This window comes from Diaporthe citri (assembly GCF_014595645.1).
Source record: "Diaporthe citri strain NFHF-8-4 chromosome Unknown scaffold_6, whole genome shotgun sequence".
NCBI lineage: Eukaryota > Fungi > Ascomycota > Sordariomycetes > Diaporthales > Diaporthaceae > Diaporthe > Diaporthe citri.
This window is the reverse complement of record NW_025064851.1, coordinates 3,356,162-3,371,815: the sequence shown is the minus strand read 5'-3', so window position 1 is coordinate 3,371,815 and position 15,654 is coordinate 3,356,162. Positions and strand designations below refer to the sequence as shown.

General features: G+C 56.1%; 5 protein-coding genes across 5 annotated transcripts; 4 read left to right on the top strand and 1 right to left on the bottom strand.

Moving 5' to 3' along the window:
* Nucleotides 1-788: 788 nt before the first annotated feature.
* Nucleotides 789-2,087, top strand: INS49_012903 (uncharacterized protein; the record flags this gene model as incomplete). Its single annotated transcript, XM_043173605.1, has 2 exons — nucleotides 789-1,985; nucleotides 2,040-2,087. The coding sequence occupies 2 exons, from the start codon at nucleotides 789-791 to the stop codon at nucleotides 2,085-2,087; spliced, it is 1,245 nt and encodes a 414-aa protein (XP_043022902.1).
* A 1,030-nt stretch (nucleotides 2,088-3,117) lies between these two features.
* On the top strand, nucleotides 3,118-3,750 carry INS49_012902 (uncharacterized protein; the record flags this gene model as incomplete). The annotated part of the gene is made up of 2 exons (XM_043173604.1): nucleotides 3,118-3,175; nucleotides 3,269-3,750. The coding sequence occupies 2 exons, from the start codon at nucleotides 3,118-3,120 to the stop codon at nucleotides 3,748-3,750; spliced, it is 540 nt and encodes a 179-aa protein (XP_043022901.1).
* A 926-nt stretch (nucleotides 3,751-4,676) lies between these two features.
* INS49_012901 (uncharacterized protein) lies at nucleotides 4,677-6,482 on the bottom strand (the record flags this gene model as incomplete). The annotated part of the gene is made up of 5 exons (XM_043173603.1): nucleotides 4,677-5,256; nucleotides 5,367-5,808; nucleotides 5,864-6,088; nucleotides 6,159-6,303; nucleotides 6,372-6,482. The coding sequence occupies 5 exons, from the start codon at nucleotides 6,480-6,482 to the stop codon at nucleotides 4,677-4,679; spliced, it is 1,503 nt and encodes a 500-aa protein (XP_043022900.1).
* A 1,962-nt stretch (nucleotides 6,483-8,444) lies between these two features.
* INS49_012900 (uncharacterized protein) lies at nucleotides 8,445-13,779 on the top strand (the record flags this gene model as incomplete). Its single annotated transcript, XM_043173602.1, has 7 exons — nucleotides 8,445-8,704; nucleotides 8,775-11,829; nucleotides 11,932-12,073; nucleotides 12,324-13,043; nucleotides 13,182-13,284; nucleotides 13,365-13,439; nucleotides 13,713-13,779. 7 exons carry the CDS (start codon nucleotides 8,445-8,447, stop codon nucleotides 13,777-13,779), a joined length of 4,422 nt encoding a protein of 1,473 aa, XP_043022899.1.
* Nucleotides 13,780-14,956: 1,177 nt separating this feature from the next.
* On the top strand, nucleotides 14,957-15,637 carry INS49_012899 (uncharacterized protein; the record flags this gene model as incomplete). The annotated part of the gene is made up of 1 exon (XM_043173601.1): nucleotides 14,957-15,637. One exon carries the CDS (start codon nucleotides 14,957-14,959, stop codon nucleotides 15,635-15,637), a length of 681 nt encoding a protein of 226 aa, XP_043022898.1.
* Between the last annotated feature and the right edge of the window lie 17 nt (nucleotides 15,638-15,654).

Genomic DNA, 15,654 nt, shown 5'->3' with positions numbered 1-15,654 from the left:
ATTGAGTATTACACATGGTGCACTATCTGGAGCCGAGTGTCCTCTTGCCGAAAAAAAAGGGCCTAAAAATCTGATGACTTGATTGCCATGCCTGCCTTGAAATTTCTACGGGAGTTGTAAATGAAAAAGATGTTGGCAGCGTAGAGCCACATCGCGGTTGTGTTAAAAGGCAAAAGTTACGAGTTTAGGTACTGACAAGAGCCGGCCATTTGTCAATGATGTTTAATTGTGAGGGCAGGCGATTAAAGCGGCCCGTCCTTGAACCCCGACTGCCGAGAGCGAGTCTCGGAGGACCCCAGAACCTCGGCGAATGGGCCCTGACCGACCGCGGCAGATACCTAGGTAGAATGCGGTGGGTATTTCTGCGCCCGTTCGTCATCATCCAGGTCCATGACTAATACTGGAACAATACTTACTTTCGAGTCAGCCGGAAGGGCCAAGTCTCTTGCCCGCCGTCTGCTTCAGCATCTTCTAGCCTCTAGACTTTAGACTCTCAAGCAGCTTCTCACGATTCCCTAGACAAGCGAGCAATTATTCTCAACGCTTTCCCAAGACTTGCCAGCCTGCACAAGCCGTCCCGTGCCCCCCCCCCACCCAGGTCGGAGTAAAGCTCGCCGGCCGTTGCGACGACCCCTGAGCCGGTGCGTGCTTGCCCCACCGAACCGCACAATCCGATCGGCGCCAGTCCAACGGCGCATACTTGAACACGACGGCACGGAACGAACCCGACTTCCAGGTCCAGGAGGAGCTGCCCTCGGATCACAGCGTCGTTTTCAACGTTTCCGGATATGCCTGGCATTGAGGCGCCCGAGAAGTCCGGCCTGGAGGGCCAACGGCGGAATCAAGGCGACACAGCAGCAAGCAAGCTGCCCTCCTTCTACTCCCCACGGACAACTCCTCGCGATGGTGACAGCGACGTCGACGTTCCTGCCGCGGCGCTCGATGGCCAAGCGCCAGCAGCTCCTCAGACACAGCAGCCACCAACCTCCAACCCAGACCAGGACGAGGCCTTGATAGCCGAGCCACCGCCATCTCTCCTCAGCCCCTCCTTCACCCCTCCCTCGACGCCGGGCACTGCTACGCCGCTTACATCTGTCTCTTCCGTCACCGGCGCATCCATTGGGCCACCTTCCACCACTCTACGCCCAGCACGCGCTGTACCCGTCGACTCCACGCTACCCGACTCCACATCCGGCTGCGGCACCAAGCGCCCGCGCCTCGTCGAGCGCCTGCCACAGGTTGAGTGCATCGTCCGGGCACGCATACCCACTGTCGCCGGCACGGAGATGTTTTTGCACCTGTACTCGAACGATGTGGACAACAAGGAGCATCTGGCCATTGTGTTCGGGGAGAACATACGGAGCAAGAGCTTGGACGAGCCCCGGCCGGGGGAGACGGAGACCGACCGGATGGTGCGCGGGGCCTACGTAGGGAGGCTGTTCCCCGGCCGCACCAGTAGCGGCATGCCACATGGCCAGGCCGAGGGGGGCGACGCGGCCGTGTCACAAGGGAGCGGCGAAATCCCCCTCGTGCGCATACACAGCGAGTGCTACACAGGCGAGACGGCGTGGTCGGCGCGGTGCGACTGCGGCGAGCAACTGGACGAGGCGGCCCGGCTGATGTCGCTGCCGTCGAACAAGGCCGGCGGCATCATCATCTACCTGAGGCAGGAGGGGCGGGGCATCGGGCTCGGGGAGAAGCTCAAGGCGTACAACCTGCAGGACCTCGGCTCGGACACGGTCGAGGCGAACCTGCTGCTGAGGCACCCCGCGGACGCGCGGAGCTACGGGCTGGCCACGGCCATGCTGGCGGACCTGGGCCAGAGGGACATCAAGCTGCTGACCAACAACCCGGACAAGATCCGGGCGGTGGAAGGGCCTAACAGGGAGATCGTGGTCAGGGAGCGGGTTGAGATGGTGCCCCTAAGCTGGAGGGGCCGGGGCGGCTTCAGGAGCAAGGAAGTGGAGGGATATTTGAAGACCAAGGTACGTAATTTCTCCCCTCAGCCTTTTGGATACCAAGCTGACTCTGAATACAAGATCGAGAAGATGGGGCATATGCTCGACATGGACTCGGGCCCACAGTGATATACACACCAAAATAAAGACACATAAAACGGAGATGTTGAAGGCGTTAGTGTATCAATGTACATAACCCACATTTTCCTTGGGGAGCACAACTGCACAACTGCTCAGCATATACCCAGAAAATACTAGACAAATGACACTTGACTGGACACCTGGAAGAGGTTGGCTGTTGAAGGCACCCTCCTGGCGTATCCGAGTGAGACAGCCGTGGACACAATGCGGCCCGCCTCGCTTACCGAGTCACTACAGAGAGCTTCATACTAAAACAAAAGCCGATTTCTTGGCGAGCGACACCGACTCTGACTGCATCAGATGCCGTCATGGGAGGCCCGTATGGGGATGGAGCAGCGCAGGGCGCCTGGCCAAATGGGCACGACCATGGATTCGATTGAAACTCGGGTTCTTCTGCCCTTCCTTTGCACGATCAATGGCGGTATCAGAGCAAGTTGATCACATCCCCCCTCATCGATCGGCATATAGAAAGTGCTGTGTTCGCTGCTATGCCGCCCCGTGTACCCAGGTCTTGAATAGGAAGCCCCATGTGCGCCGCGTGACTTCATGCGACGCGACTTGGGTACTGGCTAAGAAAGGAAGGTCATAACTCACAATTCTGGGAGAGAACCTGGGCAGTGGGTGATACGACGCAGGATCCCGCAGCGCTACTGGCTGAATGGACGGGCCCGGGGCTGGGGGGCGACTTTGCCCAGCCAGTCCGGCAGGATCGCGGGTGGCAGCCTGGGCCACAAGCACTGCAGGGCCACGTTCTACTGCAACCTTAACTCACTCCACCCGAAGGCACTTGGGAACCCCTGCAGACCATGTTGTGCTGGTTGCACAAGTTGTGATCTTCGGTGAAGCATATGTATATATATGTGCGATCGACTTGAAGCTTCTTGGCCTCGTGATCCCGAGGAGCACCTCTTCTTACCCCTCTTCCTCGATGTCAAGCTGAAAACCCCATCTTGTATATTGGCTCAGTCCCATCATTCTGTGACCATTTAATCATACGCAAACCAGAACTTATTCAACCATGCATTTCCAGGCTGCGCTATCCATCGCCATCTTTGGCGCATCGGCCCTCGCCGATGGTAAGTCTCGCTCCAATCGCCACCAAGCCCCGTCTTATACCTACCCGGGTATCGGGCACTTTCAGCAATACCGACCACTGACAATCCTCACAGCCCCGCAACCCCGGCAAAACAGCTGCGTTATGTGCCCAGAGGTCATGCCCGAGTGCCCGGTCTGCCCCGCCAACGAGGATTGCGTCATCAGCAACCCGAGCGACTGCACCGAGTGCCCCCAGGCCTACTGTGCCACAAGGGCGGCCGACGGGACGCCGACGTCGACGCCGACGGGCATCATCGGCGGCTCCTCCACCAGCACCAGCACCACCGACGGCGGGTTCACCCTGCCCACCGTCTCTGAGAGCGAGACCTCTACCGGCACCGCGTCGTCCACGACGACGGCCACGGAGTCTTCGGGCTCGACTACCGCTACCGCGACCGCCTCTGAGGGGTCATCGACTGGTACGGCCAGTGCGCCGGGGGCGTCGTCGTCTGCGCCGAGCAGTAGTGCTGCCGGGCGGGGTGCCGACGTGGCTGGGGTGGTGGGAGTGGCGCTGTTGATGGCGGTGCCGGTCTTGGGCTTGCAGGGACTCTGGTAGGCTTGTCTGTGTAGGTTGCAGGTGGTGGACTGTGTTCTCGGGGAACGGTCTTTTGGTATTCTGCGAGTGGACACTCGTTTTAGACAAAATGTTTGCGTGTTCTGCAATGGGATGAATACACACAAAGTTTCGGATCGTCCGCTGATGGTGACGATGGAGTCTGTTGCGTTTGAATGTGCTGGGACGTCATTCGAGCTGGCGGGATAATCGGGTGATTGTGAGACTCGGGGCCAGATTATACGCGAATCTGAAGTTCAAAATACAATTGACACTCTCGCTCAGACATTTCGCGAGATACTACTAGTACTAGTATATCAAACTCAAAAGGCCCAAATAGTAACATCGGCAGTTCTCTGTGTAGACGAACGCGAGTGGTGTTATCACACTTGCTTTGGCCCTCATCTGACAGTTGACTGTTGATTCATCCGTGTCGATGAGGAACAACGTGAAACTTATCGAATAAAACGGGCCACAGAGCCAATTCTCGGGCCCGCACCTCCTAGTTTATTTGTTGAAACATCCGATGCTCCCTTATTTGAATCATCGAGATCGTAGATGAGCATTGATTTAAGTGCGTCTCATTCAATTGGGTGGCTGTCTGTGCTGATACACCGGCCCCTCCGGATCTATTGTATTATACACGCTGATTTACACGCTGTTCTCTGACTAGTTATTCACAGGTTCCCAACAAGTTCTTGCCACGGTCTAGGACTATCAATTGCTGTGAGGCCTGATTATAACTAGGCAGATAATGTGAAAAATATGATGTGCTTACATGAAGGTTATCGGTCGGTAGTAAAGTCTCTTGCATAAGACAGAAATCTTTCAGGCATGGTACGCGAGTAAATTAAATTTACATACTCAAAAGATTATCCACACCTCTTACTATTGCTTGCGTGAGGTGAGTCGGTGAATGAAAGTTCCACTCAATCTTTGTGTGGAAAAAAGTCGTACAGACCCAACCTGGATCGATCAATTTCCACATCCACACTCGGCGTTCGCCTCACAGTAGTAGCCGCAGGCGGCCGCCTTACTTTGCTCCGACCACGCTCATTAGGGTCGTCATACTCCTCATCGATAGTCTGCAGGCTCCTCCTCGATGCGGCGGACGACACCGACGGCCTCGTCTTGACGATGAGGAGCTCATCATCGGATAAGTTGCGTTCATGTGTGACCTCGATAGTAGTCGTGTGCAAGATGCCGCCCATCGGCGGAGTTTTGCTCTTCAATTCTATGGTTTGCGCGCCACGTTCGGTGGCGGCACCATAAGCTCCATAGACACCGTACGCCCCTGTACCGTTGTGTCCCTTGTGAATGGTTGTGGCAAGTCGACGTGGGATGATTTTGCTGATGAGCTGCCGGCACGGCGGCAGGTTCAGGCATATTACCGTGCTCAGTAACTCGATGAGAGACCAAGATATGGCCGGAGCTATGTCCCAAGACAGGTCGGCCGTGGGCGCGAACTTTCTGACATATCTTATACGGATCACACTAGTGAATAGCGAACTGAAACGAGATTGTTAGCAGCTGCTGGGATGCTAACACATGACGCGTTTCGCTGTCATAGGATGAACTCTGACGGAGTTCGCGGGTGGAGGTTGGGGGGGGGGGCTCACAAGGACCCTAGACTGAACACGAACGCCAGCATAATTCGTTTCCGTTTGGAAAGTTTCAGTTTCCATAACTCCGGTAATGGCATGACCAAGATGGCGAAGTGCTCCGCTATACCCAGTATAGCTCCCGCAAACCCGATCGCGTTTAGGTCTAGGCAACGACCTTTCTCGCGTATGTCCCAGGATGCGGAAACGGGCATACAACGTAGCAAGATGAGGAAGTAAAAGATGGTCTCTTGGACTACCATCACAACTATGCCGTAGCGAGCCGTGAGGCTGATCCAGCGTTTGGGAAACACCCGCAGGTACAGAGCGAGGAGCGAGATCTTGGTTAGCAGCTGATCGAGGATGTAGAGCTGCTGACTGATCCAGTAAAATCGCAATAGGGGAATGGCATTTCGGGGGTCAACGACCCATACGTGTACGCCGAAGCCGATGAATGAGCCTATTGTGACAATAAGAATACGTTCATAGATATGCCCATGGAGAGTCGAACTTACTTGCGAGCTGGACAGCACTGACAGCTAGCAAGGCGATTGTAGCCAGGAGGGCGAGGTAGTCGTCAACGCCCAGCGTGGAGGACTGGTATCTCGCATACCACCGCAGCCCGATGCTTGGGATAGCAAGAGCCATCGCCATGATAGCAAGGACCTTGAGGAACGTCGCTTGTGACTCCACAAATAGAGGAGCATCACGGCATATCTGACCCAGACCATTCTCGCCCACTGTGAGGATAGTAGATGTCGTCAGCGAGGGCCAGGCTTACACGGCTCAACAGCAGCAAAGGTAACTCACCGATCTGGTCAGGAACTTCGCATGCCAGTCGGGTACAGCCTGACAGCGTGGTGAGCAGTGTTACGTTTGAACAGATGCATGAGTTGAGTTGGTCGATGCTGGCGAGGCAGCTAGCATCCGGAAGGACGTCGAGGAAACATGACACCTAGTACGACTCAAGTCAGCCGGCTGCGACATAGTGGTAAAAGAGAGCGTGTCTTCTGTACTACTCACGGCGCATGTTGGAGTCTGCTGAAGAAGCTGGCCGACTGTCGTCTGCCCACTAACAAGGGCCGAGAAGCACAGCAGCCATGAGAAAGCTGTGATATGAATCCTGGATATCATTGCCCCGTCATCGGCGCAAACATGAGAGGATTTTTCGTTACCATTAACTCGTAGGAGCCTCGAAATTTCACCCGTACACTGAGTTCTGAAGGCAGGGTGGAAGGGGGGCTGGGGATCTTAAAGATCTGAATCCGGCAATGCCGTCAATGTGACTAAGAGGAGTATATGCACCCTACCGGCTATGATCCGAGGGGGATCTTGGTTGCCATTGTGATACGGATGCTCGGAAAGGTTTGGGAACAATTCAGCGATCCTAGGGCTACAATACCGTGGGAATTGTACAAGGGCTGAAGGTCCGGTTGGTCAGCGAGCAGCTGGGTTTCGGAGCTCGATCTGAAAGGAGTTGACAGCCGGGTAATCATATAAAATATGCTATGTTTCAGCGAGGACACCCTCCTGTTCGCCGCGATGCTGCATGGTTCGTGTGTTCGCTGGGAAGACGGGGTCCTGGGTCTACTGTGTGATCTTGTCCGGGATGCGCTATGCTAGGCAAGCCACCGAGCTATAGTGCATCTGGGCCAGCTCAGAAAATTGACCAGGAATCTCGGTAGATGGGAGCCGCCAATAGGGTGAACATCAACTTGGGATGTTGTGCATTGGTGAGACGTGTACCAAGATCCAGAAGGAGAAAGATCTTGGGAGGATGAAATCAGCTCGAGCTCCCTTTCGGGGGCTTGAGACAACACATGGGGTCCCAGAACAGGAACTTGGCGGTGGACGACACTTCCAGAACTGGAAGTTGGCGGCCGGCGAGGCAAGACGGCTTCAAAGCCGTCTTTTTGTTTTCTGTTGCAGCGAACGGTTCGGCCGTGACACCTCGGAGGCAAGGTGAGACCTGGAATGAGCGCCTCGATGTCAGGTTAGACTCACGCATGCGCATTGAGGGCGGCATGATCACAGGGCACCTCCAGATCTCGCAGTGTTTCAAGGAAGAACCCTATGGAAGCAATGCGTGTTGTGGCTGCTTGGGTGAGGGTGCAGTTGTAAGGAGTTGATGACCAGATCAAGACGCGGCATATCGCCATTGTCGGACCAAGGCGAGGTAAGGATGGCAGAACTGAAACCTGCTACACCACGCTTGCGTCCTGGCGATCATGCATTGAAATGATTGACAGGACATAGAATCGTGGTGCGGCAACTTTGAACCGAGCCATGGGAGACCCTTCAAGACAACGGGGACAGGGAACATGCTGTCCACGGACTACCAGGCACGGCAGTTGAGGCTCGGATGGCCGTTGAGTGAAGTGGTATAGCTGGGCCCTGTTATATAGCCATGTCCTGTGAGGCTCTGCTGTGGGCTTACAGATTTGTTGGGATGCAGGCAAGGGGCCCCGTTTGAGATGATCCTACTGGCCGGGGATGCTCGTTCCCGGTAGTATGGGCTTCCCCAGACGAGGGTGATCGCCAAAAGGAAGCACAGACGGTGCATCCCCTCCCGAGGTCCGTTGTGTGATCGGGTCCGCTAGACTGAAAGTCTGTATACACACAGTTGTTGAAGTTGTTCTAGAAGTTCCAAGGTGAGGCCCCAGCTGAAGGACGGGCCGCTGGACCCTAACCCTGCTACATCAGACCGGACTCGAGCAGCTGTGATCCTTGGACTTGCCGTGCCACCCATGCAGTACTAAATTGGCTGCCGCGTGACCCCGCGGACCTGTCGAGAGCTAGGCCTCGGACGCGGCGCTGTTGAACTTTATTTTCGTTACGCGACAGCGACAGCGACGGCGCCAGCGCCAGCAACAGTAAGAAGCTCCCGTCGCATCGCCACGGCAGCTGTAGGGGACGCAAACCTCAGCTGTGCGAACACACAACACCAGTTCCCCTGTATCTACAGCCCAATACAATGCTTGACGTTTCTGCATTCCATTTGAGCCCCAACCGGCTCTGTCACTGAATGTCACAATTCGCCTGCTGATCTCCCCGCGGGCCACCACCGCACATCCTTCGCACTTGCAAACACAGAAAATGGACCAAAGTTTGCGCCTCCGTCTTGTCGTTCGCCGCCATGGCCTACCAGAAGCCAGGATTCTCTTCAATGTACCCCTGGACAATGACCCAACCATTGCGCAGCTCGTCGAGCTCGTCAACGAGTCCATTCCGCTCGAGAGCGACGACTGGGGCCTCGATGACTACACCGTTGAGCTTCATGCCAAGGATGGCCATGCCTTCGAGTGTCTGCACTTCCAGTCTGTCGCGAGCATTCTCGAAAAGGACGATGAAATCTTGTGCGTTCCCTATTGCATGTCGACCGCCTTACGTCCAGATCAAGATCTAGTACTCACTGCCGTGATGTAGCATCCGACCCCTCCTGACCAACGACCTGAAGAAACGTCGGATCAGTGGTAGAGACCAGATCTCCAGCGGCGGCCAGCACCTGATCGACGGCGTACCTTTCGGCCGTCCACGGCTCAGAGCACCGAGAGGCCGGCCTGCGGTCCACATTGCCCCAAGAAAGCGGCGGAGGCTGACCTACGATGGGGACTTCGACAAAGATGAATTCGACGATGACGACCAAGTCGAGACTTTAGATGGGGAACTGGCCGACAAATACTACGAATCAAGGGACGATCAAGAGGAAGAGGAAGAGCAAGAGGAGGGGCCGCTCCTGCTGATGCAACACGGCGAGCCTGAAACGAGGAAGGACAGTCGGCGCGTCCACTTTCCCCGCAGCGTAACCGCGAGCGCCGAATTTGACGATACAGATGACCGTAGTGAATCGAGCGAAAACGAGGAAGACACCGAGGCAGAAGACGACCAGGAAGATCTGTTTGAGCCGGACGCAGAAGACCTATGCGAAGAGCTGAGGGGCCTTGCAGAGGAAGCAGCTGATAATCAACCTGCCGAGGACCGAGAAGACTCCGAATGCTCTCGCAGCCGAAATGATGGTGCTCATAAGAGACCCTCAGTCCGGGGGGAAGTTAATGACTTTGGCCCCTTCACTGAGGAAGACTCTGAGCCTGAATCCCATATGCGGTCTGGGCGAACAAATGCTGACTCTCGCAATCGATCCAGCCATGATATCTCGGACAAGGTCATTGCGGTCCGATCTGCTTTCCCGGCTGTGCCAGGTGACGTGTGCGAAAAACTTCTTGTTAAGCACAACCACGACGTGGGTAGCGTATGGAAGACGCTGGCTCAGCAGCTGAAGCCGCGACTGGACCTCGCACAAACCATGGTACTGAATACCCAGCTAGAGTTGCCAAAGGAGGTCATGGTTATTTCGTCGCCGCCCAGGAAACCCGCAGAAGCCCCTGGGGAAGTCAGCCGTATTGGAGACGAGGACGACGCAACGGATTCATCTTCCTCCGCTGAAGAGGATGAGGAAGAGGAAGACGACGAATCTGAAGCACACGCAACATCATCTGAAAGCGAAGACGACGAAAGTAGTGACAGCGAGGGCGATGCTAGCGCCGGAGACGATCCCGCTTCGAGACCTCCGTCTGCTGCAAACGGCGCTGACAGCTCCGACTCAAGCAGCGATGAAAGCGACTCGAGCGATGATGATAGTAGTGGTCCCGGAGACGACGCTGTAAATCACGGCAAGAAGGTTGAGGGTGGGAAACGGGCCAGCAGTAATGGAAATCAAAGCATCTCCGGCCCAAGGGCTGGTGTCAGAGCCGGCCTAAATAACCGGCGGCGGCGAAATGTCATCGAATCCTCGCCGGCCAGCAGCCCTGCTAAGAGTATAAAATCCAACGGCGCGAATGGCAATACCATGGTTCCCGCTAGAGTCGCTTCCTCATCAGACGTGACGGAAAGTTCATCGTCGGAAAGCGGTAGCGATAGCTCGAGCTCCGACGACAGCGACGAGGACAGCCAGGCAGATAGCTCGGACTCATCCTCGGACTCGTCATCAGGCAGCGACTCAAGCTCAGAGTCAGAGCCGGAGGCAGAAGTTGCCACGCCATCTAGGGGGACGAGGGCATCTCGGTCTCAGAACGCGACCACAGCAACGTCATCTTCCGTTAAGCCTGGCTCTACCTCCGCTGCATCCCAATCATCTGTTCAAACGCCTGTGGCTCCAGGTCAAGGCCTGACCAAGACTCAAAGACGCAACGCACGGAGGAGAATCCAAAAAGCAGCACAAAAGGCCTCCAGAAGTGTCGAGAGCCCGCAAGTCCCCACTGTGCAAGATGCCGACTTGATGGCGAAGAAACAGGCGTTGTTGCAGTCACTGGGTGTTCCCTCAGGTGTCTCAAAGGGCGGTGACAAGCCAGCTACAGACCCCAGTACGGGCACGCCTCTTGGAAACGCGCCAAGGGATCTGAGCAAGGGGAAAGAAGACACAGATGCTTGGAGAGAGAAAATCTCGTACCGTGCGGTAGAGTGCGTTAATGAAGGAGTAGCGCTGAGCGAGCCCCCGTTTCCATTCGTACAGCGTTGGGACTCATCACAGCGTCGTGGCAAGAGGAAGTCGCGAGACGACTCCCAATTCTATGACGGATCCAACCAAAGTCAAAAGAAGCGGAAATGCGGCAAGTCATCGAGACAGCTTGCAGACAGCTACAGGGAGGACACGACCATGTTTTCCTTGAATCAAGATGATGTGACCTTGAACTATGACGACGAACCCGTCGGTCTGGACCAAGGCAAAATGGAGTCCAAGAATACCGGCACTGGTCATACCCCAACGGTAGATGAGGATCTCCCAGCTCTGCCGGCGGACATGTCTTTGCTCCCTCAACTCTCGCTTGACGACATCCAGCCTGGACTAATTATTGCATGGAAGCAGCTTTTGCTCACCAAGGCCAATAATTGGCAACCGCAGTTGAGCAACTTCATGACCGCTGTTGTCACCGAAGTTGACGGCAGTGGAGACTTTCAAGTTCAACTAGCAAAGCGCGATAGAGATGTCGACAAGGACGAGAAGGAGTATGATGATGAAGGAGGGCGAATCTACGCAAAATTCGAAGTGCCAGATGACGAAGAGGAGGACGAGGAAGCAGACCTGGGTTTTAGAGACATTTCTTTCGCGGAGATGATTGATCCGCGCATGGTCCGGCGGCCTTCTCCATCTACCACTGAGAATAAAGCGACCCAACCACCGGAGCAAGACGTCGAGGTAGCGGACAGTCAGCCGATTCGCAAAGTCGAGACCAGCAATAAGTCAACCAGCTACAGTGATCAGTCGAAGACCATGGATATTGAGCAGGATGGACAAGGCGATAAGGTCAATGTGACGGATGTTGACAGCACCGATGGACCCATCACAGCAGGAGAGAGCTTTGTTTCTGAAACGAACCACGACATGATCGCTGACAATGAGACCGATGCTGGAGCCCAGCTTGAGGCCCTAGCTCAGGATGTGTCCATAAGCGAAGAACGCCGGTTTGAAATCAGCCAACTCATGGTGAGATCGTCTATTGACCAGCTCACACTCCTTCAATTTGGGAGTCCATCTCGCCAACTGGAAGAAGAAGCGTCCTCAATGCTACCTTCTCGTCAGTTGCAGTCGTCACAGCGAGTGTCATCAGAAGAAGCATCAGAAGAAGCGCCGTCTGAATACGGGTCCAAGGACCCCTCACAACAAGAAGCGCACCTGCCAGCTGTCGCGACTGCCCTGGATGATTTCCATTCAGCCCGTCAGTCCCCCAGTCAGCTAGGCGCGAACTCAGACAATACACATGAGAATGGAGGCGCATTTGGCCATACTCCCTCCAAGGGGAACGTAGAATATCCTAAGTTGGACGTCTCCTTCACAAGTCAGACAAGCGCCCGCAGTGGACGACAAATCGACCCAGACTTCATCACTCATTCAGACGACTTGGGACACGGGCTGCCGGACGACTCGGCTATAATGAATGGCTTTGACGACGATGACGCCGCTCAACGATTCGTACCCAGCGGATGAGCGAGGACAGGTTGATGGGGTCATTCATGAGCGAACTCCTACGCAGGAGGTTTACAATGACGACCTGCCACACGCTCAGGATGCAGCGGCACACCTCACGCCGTTCAAATCTACGCAGATTTCCCATGAAGCCAATGGCCGTCCGACCTCGGCCGGCTCAGCCTCGACTGGTTCTTCGAGTATCTTCGTTGACTTTGAGCTCATAGGTTCTCAGCCAGCCATGGCCAAGTTCAAAGAGCACATCAAAGAAGAGGCTGCTGGTTCCCAGACCAATGTCAAGGGCGAACAAGCCTCCCAGGCGCCTCAAGAGATGGCAGGAATTCCTGACATCAACGAAACCTCCTCCCCAGCGAATACAAGATCGAGGTCCCCGGAGAACGGCAGAAGCCAGAGCGTTAATGGCACTCCAGTATCTCAGCGAAGCCGTCATTTGACACGTTCGGTCAGGCAGAGCCCTCGGAATACCAACGACGAGGGAAGTGTTTCTCAGCGAATACGTCGGAGCAGTCGCCTGATGGATAGCAACTCAAGCCCGCCTGTGGCCAAAACGGGGGAAACTGCGAGGAAAGCAAGGAAGCACGGTACCAAGGGGTCGCCCACTCCTAATGGCAAACCCAAGTCCCTTATCGCCAGTTTCGACGGTCCTGTATCCCCGCCATCACTATCCAAGCTGCGCCAGAAGCCGGCCCACGCCCTCTCAAGCTCGCCAGGAGGTAGGGGGCAATCAACCACGTCGCCAAAGTCGGCTTTGCGCAAAACAGCCGAGCCGAGCAAGAGCCGGGCACAAAAAGGGGGCTCCTTCAAAATCCCAGCTGGATCGCAGGTTATGTCGCTCTTGACCAGTAGCCCAGGGCCACGAGTCGATGAGTCCCCGGCGGAAAGGGAGGATGGAGAGGATGAGGTACGGTTCGACTCGGACCACGACGACCCGTTTGCGGAGGCTCTGACGGAGAGGTACGCCGACGACGACATTGACGGTGACTACCATGACTCGGCCGCCGGCAGTGTCCCTGGTACCATCAACAAGCTGCGAGCAAGAAGATCGCCCTCGACGAGGGCAACGAGGGCAACGAGGGCAACGAGGGCAACGAGGGCAACGAGGGGTGCCAGTATGCCCGTCGCGGAGGTTGATGGGGCGGACGCCGGGGCGGATGGGGAATGGGCGCCGAGCACGTATCAAGAGCCTGGTGGAAGAAAGGCTTCAGCTGGCAAAGTCGGGGGGCGTTCGTCTGGTCACCGCTTCTAGGGGAACGCATGCTTGATCCAGTAGGACTAGGGCTTGGCGGCCTGGTGATATGAATTTGGTGGTTTGGATTCCGTTAGTATGGCCGGATTGAATGCGATGGCCGGTTGGTCTATGTTAGTTTTCTAAGCACTCATAGTGAGGATGCGAAAGGTGGCGACAACGACTTCTCCCAAGCTCAGGAGATCCACATATTAAGACGTTGACTATTGTCGTCCTCATGGCACGTTCACTTCCTTCTTGTCAGTGCATAGCAAGCTGTGAGACCACCATGTGGGAAGCGAGAGCTACCGGATGTTCCCAGTCCAACCCGCGAGCACAGAACTGCACTTGCATTCCTCGCAAATGCCGAATCTTGATCCTGCTCGAGGCGTTATGCTAGCTGCGAGTTGACGTCCCCGTCCTTGGCAAGTGCATATTATAGCTTGGTTTATAGGGCTTTGGAAAACATCTTTCCTGGTCAAAGTTTCTCTCTGGCAGGTTTCTAGATCCAACCGAGGAGGTGCGGTTGATTCGGTGGCAGCGACTTGATCTGGATCAGCCCGATCAATCAAAGCCCCTGCTTCCCCACAAGGGGTGTGCAGCTGCCGTACGGTCCTGGGAGACAGACAGCCAATCATTTTACACAGGCGCGTGCCCGCAGGGATGCGCCGCGGCGCCGGAGTCCTAGATCTACCGTGTAGAGTGCCATCTCGCTGGTAAAAACTTGAAACAATTCTAGAAAGTGACAAAACTTTATCGTCCAGTCTCGCGCCTGTCAGGCAGCATAGTTGCGGCGGTGCTGCGAGCTGCAGGGAGGGGCGCATGTCTAATGGGCGGGGATCCCCTCTGGTTGGGGGCTTTGTGGCCCGCGAGTGAGCTTGGGTGGACGCCGAGACGCGGTCACCTTGAAACGGATGCCCGTCAATCGCCTGGCTGCGGCGCACTGCCTGCTGCCCTCCCTATGCACTAGGCAGTTGAGCTGGAGGCTTCGATTGAGGGCGGTGCAAGGAAAAGAGACGGAAGGGGGGGGGGTGCGGCGAATGTGGGAGTCGTCACTGTCACACAGCCCATCACCATTGAGTGTATGTGTTTGCTCTTTATTAAGCTTTCGCCGGCGATTGTATCCGAGTCGCTGCCGCACAATGTTCCCAAAGAACCTTTTCTGTTCATTCATTCCCTTGTTCTTTGTTCGACGGGCTTGAGGCTCTCTTGTATTTCACTTCATTTAAATCAGTGGCTGTAAATCCGAGGTCCCAATTAGACGACACACACGCCCACAACAATCTCAGGCCACGATTTTGAATACCTGGGGTCAATCATCTGGTCACTGGATCTCGTCACACCACTCAATCCCCGTTCGGATACCCTCCCCGGCTCCTCTTTGTGCAACAAACAGCCGAGATGCTGGCCATCTCTCTCCTCACGGTCCTCCTGGCCCTGCCAGAACTGGCCACGGCCGGCCCATTCACATTCCCATCTCAGCCGAGCCTCAGACATGTCACCCTGACCGCCCAAGACGGCCATCCCCTGGTCCTCACCATCACACAAACACAGACGGCAACGACCACAACGACGCAGACACCAACCACTATCCCGGTGTCCTCGGGGCCGAGGAGAACAGGCCGGCCAGGCGAGGCCGAGCTGGAACTCAGGGACGACGTCTTCGCACCCACCACGCCCTCGGATCCATCGCCCGGCTCGCAATCAGACTCAGACTCGTCGACCTCCTCGTCATCATCTTCGACAGAGGAGGAAAGCGGCGAAGAACCCGCCGCGGCCGCGGTCGGAAGCGCCCCGGAGGCACCGGCGCAGGTTCAGACGGTGGCCAGGGCGCAGACCACGCCGCCTCCGCCAAAGAACGACCCGCAGGTGGCCTCTGCCCTCGCGCAGCAGGGTTACAGCCAGGTCACTTACTACACATGCAAGACGAGAGACGCTACGCTCACGCATTGTGGATGGCACGTGCCTGTTGTCAAGGCCAGCGGCGCTACCGGCTGGCGCCATGGCGGTGACATGGGAAGGATAGTGGGCGCTGTGTTGGCTGCGACGACCGGTGTCGTGCTTGGGAACCTGGTGATGTGAGGAGGGTGGGCGGCGGA